We start from the raw sequence: 23,914 nt of genomic DNA on the forward strand, positions 1-23,914 counted from the left end.
GTCTACAGCCTTCCCCTCATCGAGAAAGGGGGTCACATGGTCATAGGAAGAGATCAAGTTGGTGTTAATGTGAGATTTAAGCAAAGACTGCTTTCCAGTAACAAACTCCATTCAATTAAAGCAGAGTTATTAATTGCTAAGTGCAGACTAAAGTTCTTCAGCTCTGACCATTATGCTCCTGAAATGTGATAGGAACATGTTTACATACAAAACCCATACCCTTCTACTGTGTAAGTAAACTACCATACAGGGAAAACAAAACACTATAATCTTTGCCTCTGTCACATGTGACACATTCGGAAGACAGAGCACACTTAAGGCATACATGGAGCACAGAATGAGCCTGCACGTCCATGTGATCTTCATCCCCATCATACAACCCTGGGTCATACACCACACATGATCGAAAGTGAAGGGAAGTAATCCCATCCACATGTATTATTTGGAAGGTGTAGCTGAACCAGGCTTAGTAAGCAACAGTCCTCTTGAGCTACATATCAGAAACATCAGGTTCAGTTCCACATTACACGCTGACCCAAGAAAACCAGAAGCATACAGATTTGAGATAGCCCCTTCTGTGACTGAGCATAAATTTGTCACACAGATTGCTAGGGAAGGCGAAAGATACAGGAAATGGCTTGCCATCTGGCCTATAACAAAAACACAATAGCTTTTATTTTTCTATAGAATTACAATAAAGAGGTCCCAAAGTTTGTCACATTGTTCAATAAAGCTTAAAGTAATCAAACAGCTCTTCAGTCCTAGAGTTTTGAAGTTCCTCTGCAATTGAATGACAAAGATTAAAAACTCTCAAGTAAAATCTTGTAAGAGCTTTCAGGTGAGGAGACCATTTCTGAAACACAAACCATTAAATACAGAGCACTAAACGCAATAACAAATCCATGTTTAAACAAAAATTGAAGTAGAGGAGACACATATGTGGTGTGAGAATACTTAGACTTACTGCAAGAAAAAGACTCACAAGCTTGGATAGCTAATGGTACTACATACTGCATAAAAATAGCTTGGGTGATTGTAAGGGTCATGGGCAGGAGATCAAAAGCTAAAACCAAATCCAGATGGCCTAAATTTTTATGAAGCAGTAGGAAATCCAGGACATTCAAGTATGTACATAACACATTGGCAAGAGTAATTACTTTATTTTTTATTTAGCATGCCATCCCCAACATCTACTTGCTATGCTAGATCTCCAAGAAAAATATCCTTCAGTTTTATGAAACTGAATAGATTATAATTTTGAAACATAGTGCAGAGCTTGATTTTGCATTTTTTGGAAAAAATTGTCCAATATGAAGGGTCATTTACTTGGCCAGAGCACTGAATCCAATGACCAGAATGATAGCTTACTAAGTAATCCACTCATTATTTTTAACTGAAGAAGCCAACTGGAAGCGGAAGTTGCCTTTAGTTCAAAGCACCTGAAGGAGATCAAGGCAGGCAAACTTCTGTGTGCACTCTCCTCTCCACCATGATGGCTTTAGCTTTCACTGCAACAGATCTTTTCCCTATTTTTTCAGTAGAAGGTATTCCAGTTGTATGACACTCACCCTGTGTAGACAACTGTATGTTTAAATAAACAAGACGGGGAAAAAAAAGTTGTCGTCACAAAAAAGGAAATCTTATACCCTCTCAGGGCTACAAAGCATAAACCCCTAGCCCGTATCTTTAAAAGCACAGCTGCAGAAAAATCTGAGCTGTAGACTTGAGGCAGTTGATCCAAATTAAAATCTGGTAGCTCTTACGACCTATGACACCAAAAGCCTTTGAAAGAGTAAGTGCAATGGCCCAGTGCTGAGGTATGTAAGCCAGCAATCTCCTAAAACCACCCTTAGCAGTGATGGTTGTTTAAACTGTCTTTAAGTACCTTTAAATACAACCAAGTTAAAATCTAGTTAAATTTCCATCGTTTAACACAAAACAAAGTTAAGTTTAAAGATACTCTGCTCCTTTCATAATTAGAATCTGTAATACTACAACAGCCAAAGAGTTTCAGAGACAAAAAAGCTTAAATTACAGATAAATTACAGAGCTTTTTATGTGTGGCAGACCAACACAGAACATATATATTAATGAATGCCCTAAGCATTCAGCTAAAATGAGGTAACAAAAATATGCCTTTGGGCACATAATACTTGACTATATTAGTGATTAGTTTTGCTCAGTCAGGAGTGTTGTGTTTGGTTTGTTTTGTTTTTTTTTCTTAAACCATTGCTCATATTTTATTACTTATTTAATCAGCATTTGTTTGGAGGAAAAATAAAAGTCGTTTCTCCAGTTTAGATTTAGTTTCAAACTGATGGTTGATACTCAAAGTAAAAATTGAATTAAAAGTCAAAAATAACCATAAACCAAGAACTAGTAACACTATCCAGGTTTTTGCAGAGCCACACACAGTCACACTACTCTTACAGGAAGCTGTGCTACTGTGGTTAGGAAGGCAAACAAAACTTTGTAAATATGCCATGCCTGTCACCAGGACTTATTTACTCATTTACAACTACACTAATTGTGACCATATGGTTCCTGCTCTCTTGCAGACTGGGAGGACCAAGCTTAAATTTGTTCACAGAAGTTCACTTTTTCCTTGAAACTAAAAAAAAAATAATAAAAAAATAAAAAAGTCAAGAACTACTAATAAAATCACCCATGCTGAACAAAGGTAATACAAAGAAATGTTTCCAGACAGATACAAGCAGTAGTAATATTTCATTCCTAGGTTCGTAAAAGGCACAACTTAAAATCTTCAACAACCATGTTTTTGTTATTTAGTGCTACTGAGTAGAATATGCCACAGAACAATGAATTTTTATAATCCAATTGATTCAGCCTTTTCAGCTATAGAAATAAACCTGGAGCATCATTTCAGAGAAATGCACAAAGACAGAAGTAACCATGAGACATGTATATTGTTGAAATTGGTGTAAATAAAGGTAATGGTAAACTATTAAGCAAAGAAAGAAAGATTATTGGAAAGCTTCCACTTCTTGCTATCCAGATCATATTCACATATAAATGTATCATATATTAACTTTGGAGACATCTTTAGCCCTAAAAATGCTTTAGATTGTGCCTGCATCTTGTCTTTTTAGTGCCTCAAGCACATGTTGCAAAGGGCATAGAATACGCTATGCACTACCTTTGTCATAATCCCCAGCTCATACCCACCATTTTTTATGGATTGCTATATGCTTATGTTATGTGTCCTGAAAACACATATATGGACAACATATATGGAAGGATGCCCATGTACTGACAAGTAATCTCACTCCAATGACCTCTCATTTGCAAAAAAACCAATTAAAGTATGTACATTCACAGCTCACCTGTTTTCCTGATCAAACATTTCTGGGGTGATTTATGTCTTCAGAGGAAGAACACAAACTCTGGGAGAGGGGCTATTTTGTTTTCATTTCCCCTATTTTGAATCCTCAGCTACAAGACATAGCTAGGAAAGGTATGACTAGAGTTTTTTTGAGACAGTTTTGCACATTACAATGGCAAGAAAACTTTTCAGAAATGCAAAAGCATGGCCAGTTCAGTCAAGACTATTCAAATGACATCAGCTGGCTTTACCACCACTAAAACTTTTCCTGAATTGACTAAAAATTCAATAGGATGGTCTTTGAGAAGAGGGTACTGAACCAAAAATCCTTACCCCAAACGAAACAAAAAACTTGGGGGTCTTCAAAAAAGGCAGTGTCCTGTTCAAATACAAAAGTGAGAGTATATTTAACACCCCTTGTTTTGTATTGTTTCTAGACTTGATAATGCCATACATAACCTGCTCTGACTTCACACCTGACCCTACTTTGTGCAGGAGGTTGGACTACAGACCTCTTGAACTTGTAATCCTTCTTGTATTATCCTATGGTTCTATGAATGTGGGGAAATTTAAAAAGCCACCCATATATGGCAAGAGTTTACTCTTAACAGAAGCTATGCAAGAGACAGGAACTACCCTGGGATAACCTGATGTTTCTGCAGTGGCTAGCTTAATAGTAAGCAACAAAGAAATGTTAATTCCTAAATGTCTTGACACCTCTGTGAAAGCTCTAAAAATTATCTGCAAACCCTCAAGCTGAACAACTTCTTAGACATGGATGAACCTGTCCGTGGAAGTTCTAAGCACAAAAGAATATTTGTGGAGAACAAAGAGAATTTGCTTCGCTACATGATCTGTTTTATCTGTGAAAATGAGATAGAGACGTCAAAGGCTAAGAGGCAAAGACCTCCAACAGATGATACTCCATGTTATGGGGATACAGCTGAGCACGCTTCCAGAAAGAAGCATGTGCATTGTGAACCTGTAGTTAGCAATACAGACCACCAAGATCTGGTTCTTATCAGCAAACACATCTCTTCTGGTACTGTTGCTTGATAAAAGGACTATGGTGGATGCAAAGTAACAATCCAAAAAGATAAGGAGGAAATTAAAGCTCTGGGGAAGAAAGTACACTTCCAGTTTAGTAAATAGAACATGAGCAGAACTTTCAGCTTCCACTTCCTTAATGCAGGAATTAGGATTTGAAAATGGGAGGTCTGCAGCACTTCTTGCAGCTTATCAGCACTTACATCAAGTTCAGGAAAGATCAATGGAGACATGGACAGCATGAGCGACCAAGAATCAGAAAAGAGTAAAATTGTTGAAAACCAGAAGAAGCCTGTAGAAGAAACCTTGGAATGTCTTATTCCAAGACAGAGGATAATTCTGGCTCCAATAATACGCTGTGTTAGGCATGTAAGAACTAAATATTTACTGCAAAAAATCATAAACTTGTACCTTCTGCTTTTACCCCCCTGAACAGTATAACTTGTTTGGTCAGAGTCAGTGAAGTTAGAAGGGAAAAGTTTCAAAGTTCTTTTTGCGGCCAATAGTTCTTGAAGAGCAAACACATAACTACCACAGAAAAACCACTTTCTTTGTGTATTTATTAGAGATGGACTGGAACTCCTGGAACAATTTCATTCCAAAAACAACCACCTCTTCTGACTGGAAGATGATTCTGTGTTGAAAGTAAAGACATACCTAGAATGTCAAAGATTGTTATATCTCGGAGCAAGCTGATAAAATCTGTCCAGGAGCTAGCACTGAAACATCTCAGTTTTCTTTCAACAGATCTTTGCATTTTCCTGTGATACACTCTTTCTTGGGAGGAAAAGAGGCATCTTACACACCTCTCAAACAAAGAGAAAACAACTGAAACATCACGCTTCAGGGAAGCCATAACACAGTTTTGTGGGTTTTTGTAGTGCTGAAGGTTTTGAACACAAACCATTGCTGACTCTATTACATGAATGCACATATAAAAAAAAAAAAAAAAAAAAAAAAGAGTAGGAACATACCAGTAAATCAAACTAAAAATAAGCTTAATCCAGGTCATTTCATGGAGTACCTTATAAATTCTTTTAAGGGAAAAAGAACCTTCCACAAGAAAGTACCATTTTTTCCATCTCTTTCCAAATTCTTACAATCTCTTCTGAGAAATTCACTCTTCTAAACATGCTGAAGCCTAATACCAAAGTTCTGACCGAACCAGAACCCATCAATATTTATAGAAATGTTCTCATGAATTTCACTACAAATACCTTATTTTGACCATGTGTCTGCAAGTCAGACTTGTGAAAGACACTGCAAAAGGCCTAGTAACACCACCTCTGTGTTGACCATAACCCTTTAACATGATGCTTCAAGATCACCAACTGACAATGCTGGAGTGGTTAACTACAAAAAAACAGAATCCTTCCATCTAGATAATAAAAAAAGATCGAAATTTGGTTTACAGGCCAGGCTTAGCAATACATGGATATCCTCAAGTATCAGGTGGATGCTACCTGCATTTCCCAGTGCAGAAATCCCTTATACTACTAATGCAGGAAAAAACAATTAATTTAGAACGGGAACCATAATACCAAAGTAACAAGGTAATCTAGATCATAGCTCATTAAGAGCTACTCAAGTTAGAACAACCTTACAGTGTTCTTAATGAACTTCCTTTCTGGTCAGACTGATCTAATGCCTGGTCCATCAAGATTAATATTCTGTGATCCTCTGGATTAAAACCAAACTTTTCCTTTGGAATACTCAAGGCATTTCAACTGAGTGCATAATGTGAAGCATTGTAGGGCCCCTTACAATTCTGGCAATCGGTATCTGTGACCCTTCACAACTTCTGTTATCTAGTCCATTAGCCTGTATGGAGCCTGAAATGATATTCCGCTGTTTTGGTGCCATTAGTTTAAGCGTTGTCACAAAAACTGTGAAGTGTAGTTGAGTTCTTCATGCCACTTCCAAAAGAAGTAAAAGGAAAAAACCTGAAACAGCTGAATTAGTGGCCAATTTCCTTACTGTAAGCAAGCCTGTGACTCTTTTCAGATAGGACCTGAATTTGGCTCTTTATAGTACTGTAACATTCAATTCATCTCAGTTTAACTCTGGCTCCAAGTTGAATGATTGCTACCATGCAAGCATTTTCACTGTATTTGTTTCATTCTGCTGGGGTCAGATAAGAGCACAGGTGGAAAGCAAGTAGTTGTCTGGCCTACTTGCTCCACTCTTCTGGCTCGTTCTAATTAGCAGTCTTTACTAGCTTCTCCTTTTGAATGAATGGTTGATTTTTAACTGGAGTTCCTGGATTCCTTTTTAACTGGAGTTAAAAAGGAAGGCAACAAGAACAGAATATGTAACAAAAGTGCACAATATCAGAATCCCTCTCTACAAAAAAGAGATTTTAAATCTATATAAGAATGCATATATTTACGTGACACAAGGCAGAGAAAACTAACAAGCTACAGAGTTCTCTCTGCAAGCACCAGTATTTCAAGCTGAAAACCATACTAGCTATTTCACAACTTGACAGAAACTCTCCTGTTCACTGCCCCTTACAAAATGAACAGCCTGTCAGAATGTCAGCTGTTCAGAGTACCCAGCCTTCAGGACAGGCAGAGGACAAGTTGCACTCAGATTTCATTTGGTATCTAGTAATGGAAAGTCATAGCTAACAATATTACTACAAAACAGGAGTTCAATGCCAAAGATTTTGGATTTTGCAATGTGGTTCCCGTTTAAGATAGTACTGACCTCAGCAGCCACAGAATACAAGACATAAGCAAATACATCCTCATAAGCAAAATCAACCAGATTTGTGCAGCCCATCAACAAAGGCGAGTACCACATAAATCAAGAGACTTTGTCACTACTAAAATCACAAACAGGCCAAATCAGCAATAAGGGCTATTTAAACATAGCAGACCCATCTACAACCAAAGCAAGCTATAATTGATAGAATGTTTGTGCACAGCCAGAAACACGTGAAGCAGGCCAAGGCATGCAGGATCTCTGGGCAACCTATTTTTGAAGGCTCACAAAAACCACAGAAAAATTGAGGTTGGAAGGGACCCCTGGAGATTGTTTAATCCAACCCCCCTGCTCAAAGCAAGGTCAACTAGGGCAGGTTGCTTAGGGCCACATCCAATTGGGTTTTGACTATCCGCAAGGGTGGAGACTTCACAATCTCTCCGGGCAACCTGCCCCAGTATTTAATCACCCTTACAGTAAAAATGTTTTTTCCTATGTTTTAATGGGAATTCCTGTGTTTCAATTTATGTCCAATTTTTCTTGCCCTTTCACTGGGCACCACTGAGAAGAGTCAGAGTCTGTCTTCTTTATTTCCAGATAGGTATTTAGATACATTGACAATATCCCCCCCCAAACCTTCACTGCTATAGACTGAACAGTCCCAGCTCACTGAGTTTCTCTTCATATGAGAAATGCTCTAGTCTCCTAATCATCTTTTTGGTTATTTGCTGGACTTAACACCAGGATGTCTATACCTAGTAGTGGGGAGCCCAGAACTGTACCCAACACCCCATGTGGCCTACCAGTGCCAAGTAGAGGGAAAGGATCATGTCCCTTGACCTGCTGAAAACGATCTTCCTAACACAGCCTAAGTATGCTGAATTTCTTTGCTGCAAGGATGCACTGCTGTCTCGTATTTGGTTTGGTGTCCACCAGGACCGTCAGGTCTTTTTCCACAAAGCTGCTTTCCAGTTGGTTGGCCACCAGAGTGTACTGATGCATGGGGTTATTCCTCTCCAGGTACAGGACCTGTCTGAACTTTTGCTGAACCCCTTGAGATCCCTGTTTGCCTATTTCTCCAAAAGCAACAAAGTACCTCTGAAAAATGGCAAAGCCATCTGGTCATCAGTCACTCCTCCCAGGTTTGCAACAGCTGCAAGCTAGTAGAGGGTACAGTCTGTCCCATCATCCAGGTCAAAGATGTTAAACAGTATTGGTTTTAGTATCAGTCCCTGGAGTACAACGCTAAAGACCAGCCTTCAAGTGGACTTCATGCTGCTGACCACATCCTTTGAGCCCTGCAGTTCACCCAGTTTTCAGTCCATCGTACTGCTCATTTATCTAATCCATATTTTATCAGTTTGTCTATGAGAATGTTATAGGAAACAATGTCAAAAGCCTTACTAAAGTCAAGATAAAACATATCCATTGCTCCTTCCTCATCCACTGAGCCAGAACTACTACATTCCAACTATGAGATTTCATATGTGCTTCTGAAAAGAAACTGAGATTAGAGAAATAAGGGAAAACAGTATATTTGTGTTGAATTCAGAAAGTTACAAATGAAGAAAATAACCTGAGGCTTAGCAAGTCAGCAGACCTGCTTTATGCAGAACAGAACTATCTCTCATTTTTGAGTAAAGTTTTGGAGGCAAGTACATTCAAACAAGTCTTTGAAGAGCAAGCCATGGAAAATTTTATGTGTGTCTTCAAATTCACCGCTGATGTGCAAGAAGCACTCCAAAGGGGTCACTGACAACACTAACAAAACCCCAAATATACTACAAAGAGATAAAGAAGTAATTCCAAAATTATAAGCCTGACAGTCAACTTTCTAGATACCTGGGTCAAACCATAAGATCCTGAAACTGGTACGTTATTTGAAGAATTCTGTGCACAATTAATTAACAACCACAGGTCCCTCGAGATTCTGTACATGTGCAAATTAGCATATGTGGTAAACTGCAGTTTTTAGCCTGGATTTAGTCTTCCTTAGAAACTAACAGGTCTAAAGTATTTATCTCCTTCTCCCTCAGTAATGCACTTCCCCCCAGCTCCCAAATTTGCACCACTGCTGCTCACACTAAGGCACTAGGATAGTAACTAAAGAAGAGAATTATCATTTATTTCCCCCTACCTTTATTTTTCTTCTTTTGTATTTTTAATTCCTACAGTGACAACAGTCATTCTGCTACAGGGTTTATTCATGGCACTGTTTAAGTAAGTTTGTCAATGCTTCTATCTTCTTAGAAAACTAAGTCACTGCCTGTACAAATAAATATTTTCAGGTGAGCTGCATCAAAATTTCCTCACAAAGATCTAATGATTAAGATATTAAACTGAAATTTTGGGGGTTCAGTTCTGTTCTAGTTGTAACTGTGGTCAAAGAGGACAACACCTGTTCTTCAATTCTTCATTTATAAACTGAGAATATTTACACTAATACTTAGAGTATCATTATGTATCATATTATGTGTCCTTCTCTAGCTGGTTTCCCATCATTCTGAAAGGCATTGTTTCTGGCCACCTTCTAAAACAAAAACCTTATCTGAGCCCCAAAATGTTTCCAAACGGAAAATTAAAGCTTCTGTAAGACAAAGAGCTCCTCAGCGAAAGCGGTAAGAGAATCTCCTGAAGGGACTCTTGCAGGTGGATTAGTGCAAAGTGAACTTGATCCATCCTTGCAGAAGATTTAATCTAAGGTGACTGTATACATACATAGACTAAGATCACTGATGCAATGTATAAAGGTATTTCAAACCTGGGCACTGTAACCTACAGTTAAAAGGATAGAACAAGAAGCTAAGAAGGTAACTTTTTATGTCTCTTTAGCTAGAGATGTAAAATCTTGCCTCGCTCTAGAACGTGCTGTCTTCTGCCTTCTTTACTCTCACACTGGTCTAATTATACATAGAGACTCTTGTAGCTTTATTTTCCATGACACTATTTAAATACTATCTTCCCAGAACTTAAGTACACTAAATATTGGTCATAAAGTGCTTGGAAAGAAATCAAGTTATGCAAAATGTCTATTTAGGCTGCTTGCAAAAGCAGCCAAAATTGACTCCTTTTTTTGTGACCCTCTTTTTAATGTGCCCCTCCTAACATGCTGTTCAATGCAACACTCCTGCCAATCCTAAACAGCATCTCAGATTTATTTTTAAGTCTTTGTTTTATTAAAGAGTTTTCTCCAGGTACCTTACCTTAGCCTCCCACACAGGATATTATTTGCCCACATAAATCTTTTTACATATCAATTTTAAACCATTGCTATTTCTGTTGTTTACAACCTCCCATCACTTTAATTTTGTTTGAGAATGTCAGTATTTTAGGTATCCTTTTCTCCTAGGAGGTTGCATCGAAGACGAAGACTTCTGTTATTACAGTCACCTTAGAGAAACAGGTTTTCAAAAATGAAACAAAACACTTTGACTCCTATAATTCTAACACTCTTGAATATGATAAAATCTATTTGCAATGTCACTCTAAAGAGACAAACACAGCCAATTTAGAAACTAGAATGCCAATAGAGGTGTTCTCCAGATATATGATTTGAGAGGGAGACTAAAGGACTGGGGAAGTCACAGCTTCATCACAGGAAGGAGTATCAGAAAGCCAAAAGGAGACAGTGACATGCAGGAAAACATTTGTATATTTTAAAGAGTTTCTAAGCTCATCTTATAACAGCTCTTCTCCCATGTTAACTGGACGAACCCTGATTAAAGAAAAAAAAAAAAACAGCCGGAAAAAACTTTTACTGATTACATATTTTTGATAAATATATGTCTTGACACTCCAGAACTGATTTGCAGAGTCAACCTAGCTATGGCAAGCATATGTTTCTGTTTGTCTCCAATACTCTGATCTCAGCCAGTTTAGAATGGGAAACAACTGTGAAGGACCAATGTGGGCTTACAGACAAGATGGAAAAAAGGGGTCAGAAGAAATTTTTAAAAAAGCGTTTCTCAGCATTAGAAGAATCTCTTGTAGGAAGAATCATATGAAGTGAAACGATAAGCACCACAATGCAATGATTGTTTCAGAAATAGATGAAACAGCTGATACTTACCAAATTATCAGTTTCTGGATCTTCACAGAAAAAGGGTTTTCCTTCTTTCTCCTGCTTCCTTACAAAATTTTCAATATCTACATCAAAACTAGCAGAAGTTGTACCTTCTGAACCTTGTGTAGATTGTTCACATTTTTCAAATAATAGTGCTAACAAGGGAAATAGTGGGTGCCTAGAATAAAAGTTAAAATAAATGAGTATTTTATCTTGTATGTACACCAGTGAAAAATAAGACTTCTAGCTCATGTAAGGTAACTGTCACTCATGTAAGAAACAAAGACAAGTCTCGGAAGAGACTGCATATAACACCACTGGCTATAGCAAAACATGATGGAAGTTTGGAATTTTTTTCTTTTTGATTTACCACACCCCCTAGAGGCATATAAAGCAGTAGAATATGAATATTTAAATAAAGAGAACAATCACAAGCTAAAAAAGCTATGACATACTATTTTATTCACTGTAACTGAATGGCAAGAGATACATTAATACAGTGCATTAGAAATGAGGATGAATGCAGATTTAAAGTCTGACAAAATTAATTTCTTCTTAAATGTGGGCCTTATTTATACATCACAAATAATTTTACAGAACTGAGAATAGTATTCAGGCTGTAGTCAGAGGCCTCCTGTGAAACCATGTTCAGAGCAGAAGACGATTTTGTTAAGACAAGCCTGTAAATGAGTGGATGCATCTTTCTGCTTCAGGGTTTTTTTTTGTTTGGTTGCGTTTTTTTGTTGTTGTTTTTTTTTTTTTTTTTTTTTTTTTTTTTTTTTTTTTTTTTTTTTTTTTTAACCTGCAAACTGGTAATAATTCTGTGTTTACAAAGCATTTACAGTGAAAGAACACAACCTCATCAAAACCGGGCATACTGCTTAGCACAGCATTTAGCACTTGAAAATCTCAAATTAGTGTGTCTATACATCAACATTTAATCCTGTTTGAGCTAATTACTGGGCAATAGATTGTTATCCCTAAAGAAAAGGGAATAAAAATCAACTTAACTAAAAAGTAAAATAAAATAAAATTATTACATTAAAAACTATGGTTTAACACATAGTGACCACAGTTCAACAGCCTGAGTAGCTTACTACATTTCACTTGTGCTTTAAAGGCAGCCACCTTTAGAATATCTTTTATAATTATACTAAAATTGAAGAACCCCGCATTAAAGGGAAGGGTTTTTTTCTTGGCTGACAATTGACAGTGAAGTAATTTGATCTCACTCTTTCCCTGCAAACAGTTATCCAAGAGATCATCTGATCTTAAGCTACTTATTATTAAATAAATAAATAAAATTCCTCTATTCTTTACCCTTCAAAAGACAGAACACAAGTCCATTACTACCTGTAAATGGCCTGCTTGTCTGCATCCATTGGAGTCTGAGATTCTACAGGGGCAGGACTCACCCCTTCGGCATCAGTTTCAGAGCAGTTGGGATCTTGTTCAGTTTTTAACTCTGTTACTACTTGCATCTGTAGAAAAAGAGTAAGTTATAAGAAAATCTGTATGCTTGATGTAAAATAAGTGTACTGTTTTCTAAGGAAATAGCAATGCACAAGGCTACTAAATTGCCAGAAGGTTGGTATGACTTGGCAGTTACACAAAAAGCCATCGCAGTAACAAAACCCCTCTTTTAATCCTTAACACTTTTTGATGGGCAGTTTAAAGGTCACTTCAAGTTTCAGCACTCGGCTTTAAAATGGGAATGACAGATATTAGTAAATTGTTATAGCATTTTGTTTCTGAAGTGGCTATTTTTGGAATAAGCCAGCAAAAAATAAGAAAATTTTTGCTCAAAAAGATTTATGGGCATGTCTACATAAAAAGCCTTTACGATGAAAACAACAAAAAGGAAAGCTTCTACTTTTAAGTTTTCTTTCTTATTTCTTACTGTACATTATATCAAGATACTGAAGAAAAGAGACCCTTAGGTTTTTCTTGTCCATTAAAACACACGTTTTCTTACCAAAAACGAAAATATTCTGTATCCCTCCAATCTTTCAATAATCAGGAGCATAACCTCCCCTGCCTGAGCTTTACCACTCAAATTCACATATTGTACTAACAAATTATTTTAGGAATATCAAGCTACTGGAGAAAAGAACAGTAACTGCTTCTACAAATCCATTTAACACATAGTTACACAATCTGCCACCACTGGAAAAAACAACACACAGCCACAGCTACTACTGAGCACCTAAATTGCACTAGGTGGCTGCTAATGCTCTGAGTGCTTTGGAGGTGTTGAAAGTGTTTTTCCCATCACGTCCAGCTAAGTATCTTTCAGAGTAAAATGTCTTAAAGGAACCTGACCTCTGAAAGTCATAGTTTCCACTGCCCAACCCAAACTCCTTGATTTTCTCCCCTTTGAACATTAGGAACATCTGTACAAAAACAAGAAATCACTGCAATCTTTTTTTTTTTTTTTTTCTACTTTAACCTTAAGAAGTTTTATCTTGAGTAGAGGACAGAGACTGTTCTAGATAGCACCAGGCGGCCAGAATTGACACCTGCAGAAAGGAAGTGATATGGAATGCAATCCTCTGCCCCCTTTTCCCATGAGATGTATGTAACACATCACTCACAGGAACATTCTGAGAGGAGAGCTGGCCTCTGGAAACTACTAGAGAACCTATCTCTGACAAAATTTAATCTATTTCCACACAACATAAACACAAGGTATTTATACTATTCCCAACAAGAAGTCTGGGAGAACCAAAAGGTTTGTGCTTTTACTACCTGTCAGGGCCAAGCCATCTCCTAGCAAAGTCAGAACCTGAGAAAATGCCAGCATATCCTACCCAGCAGAGCAGCCTCCATTGCAAAAAGCTTCATCAGCAAGCAAAGATGATTTTTAGCCAGAATGCTTGCAAGAAAAGATGCAATTAATGGATTAATTTCTTGGCTAATGACAAGGAGAAGCAAAATAAAAGGGGATGACTCAAGTGATTATAGATGTTGAGCCACACATCTACAGAGTCTGAAGGGAGAGAGTATGTTCAGTTAGGGCTCTCTTACACTAGAAGGAGGAAATAGCTCACTTAAAACTGCAAGCTACTTTCTATGGGCCATTTCCAAACTACAAAAGCAGCAGGCACCCAAATTACTCGCCTATCTTGGGTCACTGAGAGCTTAAAACACAAAACAAATAGAAAGAAAATGCTCTCTCCGAATACATTCTTTACAAAAACATGGATTACTTTCACTGGTGTGTCACAGGATGGCAACTATTTCCTGGAAGAATAAAGTAAAAGTAAGGTAGGTAAGAGGAACAAGAGAAATTAGAATTGCAATAATCCCAGGCTGCATTCAAATAAACATAAGAGATGGGAAAAGTTGCTTCTTCTGATTGTTCACCACTGTTGCCATCTGCTGACAGAAGAACTTGTATTTACTGCTTAGGGCTGACACATAGTAATGTAAAAATAGGTATTCAGAGCACAGACCAATGGTATGATTTGTGTCCATTTAACAGTATTGTAATTTAGCAATTCAAATTGTTGCAATATACAGCCTGTTGTACAAAAAAAACCCACACCATGACCAGACATATGTGAGTGTGTTTCATGATTCTAGCTGTTCTTTAACTGAAATAAGAAACTGAAAGCCCACTGACCAGCTTTCTAATTAGCAGTTCTAATCAATAACCTCATTAAAATGAATTCAAACATTTTACCAGTTTGCAGCCTGCAACATAATTACATTCATTTAAACGTAGCCAAAGCAGTAGTAACCCTAGATTACTAAATTTACTCTTCACTTGTTCAAGACCAACAAGTCTATGACTGTGTTGCGTAAATGTCATCTATCTGCAGACACATAAGAACACTGAAGTATCATATACAAAAAAATATTACAGATATTACATCTGACTCTCCTAAAAACAGGAACATTACAGCCCACAAATCATCTAGCACAAATTCAGAAGAAAACCCTTTATCAAACCATTCTTCCAGAAGTTAAGCAAAGTCATGAAAAGATTAACTAAGCCTTTAATAAGTATTCAAGTATTAAAAAATAGCAGCTTATCACTTTAAAGATTCTGTTTTACAAACCAGAACAGACACTTAAAGAATGCCAAACCAGGCATTAAGGAAAAAGTCACTACCTTTTTTCTCTTGCTAACGGTATTTAGTTCAGAGACAAAAAAACACCACACCTACCTGTTGTCCATCTTGATAGTTGTCTATACTTAATGTCTGTGTTGCCATCATGGTTAATAAAACTTTAATTATGTCAAATCATCATAAGTATGAACAAATATTCTTTAAAAAAAAAAGTCAGTTACAAAAGTGACCACCTGGAATCCAGTTCTAAAAGATGAAAAAAGAAAGATTTATGCACACCTCCGCCCCAAAAATCAGTGAGTTTATTTACAATGATAACTATGTGCATTTCTCAAACAAACAAGAAAATATAAGTTGGATAATGCAGCACATTTCATCAGTAAAAAGTTCATGGTATCATTTCATATTTTAACATAAGATTTTTATTAAGAGGCTGAGTTTCTTTTACATTCACAAACTTCAAGTGAACTTTTTATTTCTGCACTAAACTAACTAACTTATTCTAAGGTAACAAATAAAAATCTATAAACAGGCAAAGATCAATGTTCCTGTGTTTTGAAAAAGCTAACAACACATTGAGCATTACTGCAACTGAAATAACAATAGTCTACAACCAATGAACCAAATGTAAAAAGCGTTAAGGAATACCTGATTTACTTATGAGTACAAATCTCACATTCTAAAGTCAGGGCCTGAAATTACTTTTAGAAACTGAAGTCTCAAATCACTTCTGACATCAGCAACCTGCCATCCAAATTATTTAAGGCTCAACAAAGAATGGAACTTTTAAAGAATTGGACCTATGTGATTATATAGTTTGAAAAGCGACCTATGAATTCAGAAGTCTCATTTTCACAGACATTTGATGACTTGAAAAATATTAATTGTAATAAGATTTACAACAGAAATAAATTTATGTATGTTACTCTCTCTAAGGATTAGCTGGAGTTTGTGTCCAGATGAGTTAAACATTTTTTTCAAGTTAGACATTCAGTAATTTAAAAAAAACCCAAAACATTTAGCATAGCATCACCACCAGATCATTTATCCATCAAATTACTAATTTACATTTCATTTCCTTGTCAGATTAGCAGCCACTACAACTGAAACCACATAATTCATTAAGGTATTACCATTAAATATTACCATAGAACTCAATTTTCCTTGACACATAGGAGTCCTAATGTTTAGCTACTATGAAAAAATACTCATATTAAAAAAGAAGACAGAGCTCATGTCTTGACAAAGATTACATCCAGGTATTAATTCCAGGTTTTCTGCTCTTTTCCACTTATGTCAGTATCAAAGAACTAAGTATGAGAATTGTCACCAGTCTAAGATCTGAAACAACTACAATTTTTCAACTATTTTAAAATCTTTCCTTCACCGTTGCATACCACTATTACGTATGACTCTAAAAATAAAAGCAGGGTGGTTGAACAGATCAACAAGAAAGAGTAAACACTATTGAGTGTTTAGAAGCTGAAGAAGTGCCTCACAAAATGCTGTTAAAGAAATTGGCTGGCTGTAGGAGAAAGATCATGTTCTTAGTCAGAAAGGAGGAAATAAGAAAAGGTAAAACAGTCACAGAGGAGGAAGACTATCTTAGAGCTAAGCAAGGATGTGAGATCATATTCGTGACACAAAGAGCAACATGGAGAGGGAAGCAACAAAGATAACCCACGTAAACTGGTGAAGACAATAGGACACGGCAAGAATTTCTGGAGAATCAGACAAGCTGGACCAACCCTTCCTTAAGGAAGAGATGTTCCACATCTGGAAATCCCTCAGGCTACATGAAGGAAAAAAGAGGTGCACAGCTTTGAGCTAGATCGATAGATTATTTAATCAGGAAGGACTTTTGCCCTATTGTCTCCCAGGGGAATGGCTGGGAAGAATTCTACATGGGTATATCCTTTATTTCCCATAACAACTTCCCCTCTGACTTATAATTACGTTAGAAGAAGATTAAGCTATTAGGCAAGATAGCAACTGATGAGATTTAGTGAAGACAACTACTGCAAATCAAGAAGAACAAATTGAGCTAATCACACACTTAAATTGAGGCAATTACTGAGGAATTACTTTGGTTCACTGAAGAGAAACATCTTCTCATTACCCAGTAGTGGTTAAGAGACAAACTATGTTAAACTTTAAGAAAAATAACTGAAAAGGTATTTACACATTCAGCTTTTATAACCTAATTTAGGATACCACATCCAGTTCTACTTAGCAGATACACAGCCTAAGCAGATGTTCATTCTGCAAACAATGATGCTAGATGAGGCTGGTGTCGCTCCCAGATGTTCATCACTGCCACCCTGCCAGAGCTAATTACTTCCACAGCTCTACCACTGAGCCCACAGAACATGTGAATGATTTCTGATCCTTTTTACATAAAGTCAGCTAGGCTCGTTCAACCCGCTGTTAAAGGTGGCTATGATGTAAACCAGCTGACTTTCTCTGAAGCACATTGCTGTGCACTCATACAACCCCTGCTCTTGGCTGACCTATTAGTGTGGTAATTTCTGGCTCATGTGTGGCGATTATCAACTCACAGCAGGACCATCTTTTACCAGCACAGCTATACCAAATACTGTATGGCCTAAGGTATCTGAAGTGGGCCTAAGAACACATGACTTCTAGACAACTTAGCTCTAAAAAAAGCCAATTATTCTTTGTTAAAGAAATCATAGAAGAAGGAAAACTATATATTTGTGTTATATTCAGAGAGTTACAAATTAAAAAAAAATAACCTGAAGCTGAGAGAGTCAGCCAGTCTGCTTCATGCAGAACAGAATTAACTCTCATGCTATTTATTTTGAAAACAAAGCATGAGGAAAACCCAAGGAAATGTTTAAGGTCATGTAAACTGGAAGCTGATGCATGAACTGCAATCAGAAACTCCATTAATATCTGTGGCAAAAGGGAATTCATAAAAGCATTGTGTTCTGCAAAACAAAGTGAAAGAAAAAAAAAATTCAAGCCTTTAATAAAAATAAGTATGAAGGTAAAACGTAGAGTAGAAAGGAAACTAAATTAAGAGGAGTAATTGTAATTAGAAGCGTGGAGACTTTGTGCAAATTAGGGAGTATCTAAGAGAAGAGACTAAAGATGAGCTGAAACATGTACACAAAGTGATCACTTAACATACATCACTCTTCACTTGCTCTACTTACTCCTTCATAATTAAAAGCAAAGGGACCACCCAGTAATGTTAACATAAGGTGCAAGTAAGCTGTTGGAGTTCAGTAATATCATATTTAACATATACAAGCTACAACAGATGTTTGTAAGAGATATAAATAGTTATGCTTCGGGGTATAAACTAACCACTAACTGTCTTAGGGTTGTGAAGAAACTACCCAACAGACTTGTTAACAAGTAATCGTTCCTTCTAATTTTCCCCTACACACGTTCCTTTGAAGTCCTTCAGAGAGAAATGGACCACTGGCAGATTCAGCATGGTGAGTTGTTCATTCTTATTTAACTTCAGTCCTGGCACTTGCTCTATTACATAGACCCTTATATTCACATAAAAAGTTAAAAAGAAACAAAAATCAAAACAGCAAGCCTGTTTGACACATGAAAAGCATCTAGAACTGGCTTCACTTTTCATCAAATTACATAATGGTACTTGCTTCCAGGGCACACTGCTTTCTAAATATGATAAAATATTGGCCATGAGAAAGGTGCTCACCCCTTTCCTTCAATGGGTTGAAGAAGACATTATTTTTTTCCAGCAGAGGGAATCCCACTGATGTACAACGTAGAGGACAGAAACCTAAAAACCAACAGAGAAATATTCAGAAGGAGACAATAACATAGAATATACTTTCTGAGACAACGATTAAAGAAAATATTTACATTTATTATGTGGTTCCCTCCACAAGATTAATTAAAGTCAATTTTTTTTTTTGCAGGTTCTGCAAAATTTTTTTTGGCATTTTTAATAATCTGTAATCACACCCACTATCCCATGCTATTATTTGAACTTTCCCTTACGTTATTCCACTCATTCTCCATATTTATCTTTGTCTTTGCTGGTACCTCTAACAGAAAGCTACGTTTGGACTGCCAACTTGCTTGCTGTTCAGCCTTTGTATTTTACTCTCTGGCTCCGCGTCCGTCTGCTCAGACTAGACAAGACACATCCCAAAAATAAAACTACAAAATGCAAATAGGAATAACTCATCAGTGTTGTAAAAACTAAGCATGAAACTAAGAAAGGTGAAAGACTTTTTAAAAATCTAAATCTCCTTCATAATCATGCTTTCATTTTAACATGGAATTCTAATGATGGCTATGATCAAGTAATCTACTACATGATAAAAAATAACAGACTATAGCAAGAGGTGTGAACCATTATTAGGGTCATGTGTTCTGTGAAGACAGCTTCTGCTACAGGGTTATTCCGCAATTTTAAAAAGCTTTACAAAAATTAAATATAATTACAGTAATTTTAAGTGGTAATTTAATAGCACCTGTTTGATATATTAAATCTACTTTTTAAAGAGTAGTAATAATTTGAAAGCAAAGTAGCAAAGGTTGTGAAAATGTATTTAGAAAACAAACTGCTGAAAAGCACTAAAAAAACCCTGCAAAACTATCTTGGGGGAAGGTCCAGACACTGATGTTGGACAAAGTCCATCTAAAATCATCTGATGGCTAATACACACAGCTGAGATCTTGAATCAGATTACCTCACTTTCTCACACAAAGTTCCTGGGTTCCCAGTTTTGCCAACTGCATAAGAACTGGAATGAAAGCAACTCCAACATTTTTGAAAGTGAAATGAAGTCAGTATTTGAATTTGAGACCCCAAATTTATCCATGCATAGTGTAGAAGTAATGTTTTTGAGACAAGTGCATCCTAAGAGACATTCAATATAGACATCACCTCTTGTTCATGAAACATAGCTCTCAACAAGCAAGAAAGATACTTTGAGGAGCCGTAAGGCAGTGTAAGTTTCAGTCATTGGTTAGAGATGAAATACTGAGTTAGAAGGAATTTCAGTCCAAACTGATACACCTAGTCCTGATGCCTCAACTGGCAGATGACACATTAAAAGTTCTTACCACTTTCTCTTAAACTGTCAAATAACTACATCCCCAAAGAATGGGCTTTTTTCATTTTTGCATCTTCTTAATTCTGCTCTGAAAAGACAGTGGACCCTCCTATTCCTTTCTTCGCATGCTTTCTATCTTCTATAATTTTGGTACACATTTTCACCCACCTCAACTTGCTGGGCTATTTTCAAATAGAGAACTTCTCACTATTCATAGCATCTTCTGAATGTAGGTCACTGCCAGATAAATTGGGATTATCTATTCCTTGTCTCTGCTCAGACATAAAGAACTGCTTCACCATCACAAATCTGAAAAACCTGCTCCCTTCATTCAGAAACTACTGCAGCAAAGAAACAATAGTGCCACTGCTGTCAGATCTGGTCAGTCAAAAATATTTCATGAATGAAGAAGTAGCCCTTGCCTGCAAAGCATTCAGCTGAAACTCTCGAAATGGTCAAGTTTCTAGACAGCATATCCAGATATCGAGAGCGGAAAGAGGTACTGAAGAAATACAGGCTAAGGTGAAAGACACTGCAGAGGAAAAGGTTTGGTGGAGAAGGAGCCAGAGGACACTGCAGTCATATTACCTCCTTCCAAGAAACACCTGTCAGCAATTAAGATTAGAGTCTAACCTAAAACATATTACACAATAAAACAAAAGAGATCTGAACTTGCATGTTATGTCCTTTTGTCTATCACAGTGGGGCAAGAACAGGGAGCAGATACACCTGTTAAAGGATGGAGGCAATACCAAGGCACCGTGGAGCCTAAACTTGGAATTGCTATTGCCAATTCCTTTTTTCCTTTATTATTCTTGCAGACAATCTTTAAAGTCATGTTATCTTAATAAAGAAGATATTTAACTATGAAACCAAACCCAAGGCCAACTTGGTTTGTCACTTAAAAAGGGTATCACAACTGAACTTTTTACTACAACTTAAAATATGACCTTGTTCATTCAAGTGTAGAAGAACCCTCTGTTCGGTCGTTCTCTCATTTTGTATCTTAGCTAGAAAGAAACAATGACCTGTGCATGCATTCACATATAAACATATTAGCAGACATTAAGATCACAACACATTTATATTTTTATAGATCCAAATAATAATAATGAAGCAATATGTAGAGTATATATGTCAACATGCCATCAGGGATTCATTCTACCTTTGCTGCAGTGGTTGCCTACCTTCATCAACCTGCCTACGAAGAGACATTCAGTAAAATTAAGATAAACAAATCACTATGAAGTTGATGCATACAACTTTATTAAAACTGTGCTCAATGAGAATGTACTCCTCATTCAGCAGCAAGGTGGCTTCCATTTCCTCTATCTCATGTACTTACAAAGCATAGTCATTATTTAGAATATTATGCTTTTAGAAAGATGATGTTCCTGTTCAGGAATACAATACCAGCCTCAGGGAGTTGCACTACACAGATATAGCTAAACAGTTATTACACAACAGTTATGCTGTCAATTTCCCTGGGAGAGAAGCCCTAAAAAGCCACAAAACCAATTTTTGGCTGCAGTAAAATGAGATTTACTTCATGTCACATTTTTCCCTTTATTGTTTTGCCGTGCAATAATGTTATTTATATATTAATCTTGATGAATATAAGATTATATTAAAAAACCAAATGCATATTATACTTTAAGAAACTGAAAATTAAAAATAAATTACAAGCCACCACTAAGGTTAAATTTCTTCAGAAATACAGTCTACACTACAAGCTATCATCAACCTTTGTCTGTAGGATTTTGAACATATATACTATGTGACACTGACTTTATTTAGCAAGACCTCTCTAAGACTATATACACTGCTTTGTTGTCCCATTAATCTTTCATAGCATCCTCTTTTCATATATCCCATTTCAGAACTTAACAAGCCATACTAAGTATTTATATCACAGAGTATCTTCCAAGCATCACCTCACAACGTCACACAACATGACAAACAACATGCCATCTCATGAAAAGATCTGTGTCCTTTAGCAATTAACTCTTTGTGTAAACTCTGCTTTCAGTATTTTAAATGAATTCTGGAAATTCTCCTATTTGCAGGTACCAAATATGAATAAAAATATTGTAAAAAAGGTGCCACTTTACAAGCTACAACTGCATATGCAGTAACCGATAAAATGGATATTAAGAATGCATAAGATAATATAAATTTCTCAAGGCACAACAACAAAAACAGAATTAGGGGCATCTAAGTCTTTTGAAGAACTTCAGCTCCTTAATTCTGCTTACATCCCTTGCGTTTACACCAGCATATTTCCTGGAAAGCATAATCATGTTCATGCTCATGGTTCATGTAATAACCACAAGGAAGAGAAAGATGAGAAATCCTATCCAACCTAGTCATAAAATAATGCCATCCCAGTATGCTAGGTATCCTACCTACAAGTAGCTCTTAGCATTGCAGAACGAAATCCTCAGGTTGCTCTACCTCCTGCAAAATTAAAACTTCATTCTTCTAACTATCCAAAGATTGTCAAATTCAAGGAACTTACTGCAGTATCTCAGTTTCTCCTACCCATTTCACACTGTAATTTGATCTGCTTTATTAGCTCCATAAAGTAATAGTAAGGAATTAGGGGGACTAAACAGAAATTTTGGTACAAGGAAAACAAAACTCAGTGGAAAGGAAACCCTCCCTTCTTTAATTGCTCCAAGACTTCCGAGGGATTAGGATATGAGAGAGCACAAAAATATTTCCCATCACTCCCTCATTCATCCCCAATATTCACATAGTAAATAAAGATTCCTTTACAGTTTTTCATTCCTGTATTCTTAACACTGCAAACTGAAGAAATTTTATGGTTCTTGCTTGTGAATCCTAGCATATACATCATGATTCCTCACACGTCTACTTGCCACAGGACAGGGAAGTATTTTTTTTTGCCCTCAGTATTCACCCAATGTGCTGTCATCACAACATTTTAGACCCAAAACCAAGAAGATAGTGTAGTATCTGCCTTGCTGCTATTGTGGTAAGAGGACTACATTAGAGAGACTACCAAAAACCTCTTACGTACCAGAGGGCACATATCAGCAATTCCACAGCTGGAACTGACTCTGATACAACCTTCCTACTTAAATGATATTTAATTATTTTTTAAACATAATTTCATTATTAAAAACCAAAAATAAAAATCACAAAACAAACAAACAAAAAAACCAAACCACAACCAAAAACCGGCAACTCGACCCTCCACATTTCCCCAGCATTCCCCATATGGATGAACAACAGGTTTGCGTACGTGCTAGGCACAATTCTGTTCCTTTGCCACTGAAGCCTTTGGAATATCCACACAACTGTGGATGTAGCTAATCTCTTATTCCTGGAGATACTAATTTTGTCATACCCTTCCAGGCAAACTAAACCAAAGCAACGGGAAATCCTATTTGAATCATGATTTGTATCAGCACCCAATAAACTATGACTAAAATTAATCTTGTTTTGTGTTTATACTTTGCAGTTTCATAAAGATGACACAGAATAACCACCAATCTCACTATGCCTTTATTGCTTTACATGCATTACTTTACAATGTTAGCAAGCAGTTTATGTAAGCATATGTAAGTTTTCCAGCATTTTCACT

At 36.7% G+C, this 23,914-nt stretch overlaps 1 protein-coding gene across 3 annotated transcripts in view; it reads right to left on the minus strand.

Moving 5' to 3' along the window:
- The window catches only part of PKNOX1 (PBX/knotted 1 homeobox 1), a 47,339-nt gene that overhangs the window by 17,450 nt on the left and 5,975 nt on the right, over positions 1 to 23,914 (minus strand). Inside the window, exons 1-5 of one of the 3 annotated variants that reach the window (XM_014938092.1) lie at positions 19,939 to 20,704; positions 18,936 to 19,019; positions 15,332 to 15,481; positions 12,513 to 12,640; positions 11,166 to 11,337 (exon numbers count right to left, since the gene is read on the minus strand). In XM_014938092.1, the coding sequence (XP_014793578.1) occupies positions 11,166 to 11,337; positions 12,513 to 12,640; positions 15,332 to 15,382 (351 nt within the window). In that variant the 5' untranslated portion in view covers positions 15,383 to 15,481; positions 18,936 to 19,019; positions 19,939 to 20,704. Of the gene's footprint in view, positions 1 to 11,165; positions 11,338 to 12,512; positions 12,641 to 15,331; positions 15,482 to 18,935; positions 19,020 to 19,938; positions 20,705 to 23,914 lie in introns of those variants that run through there. The other 2 variants (XM_014938091.1, XM_014938093.1) reach the window with 2 other exon arrangements.

Source organism: Calidris pugnax, unplaced genomic scaffold (assembly GCF_001431845.1).
Source record: "Calidris pugnax isolate Ruff unplaced genomic scaffold, ASM143184v1 scaffold25, whole genome shotgun sequence".
In the NCBI taxonomy this organism is placed as follows: domain Eukaryota; kingdom Metazoa; phylum Chordata; class Aves; order Charadriiformes; family Scolopacidae; genus Calidris; species Calidris pugnax.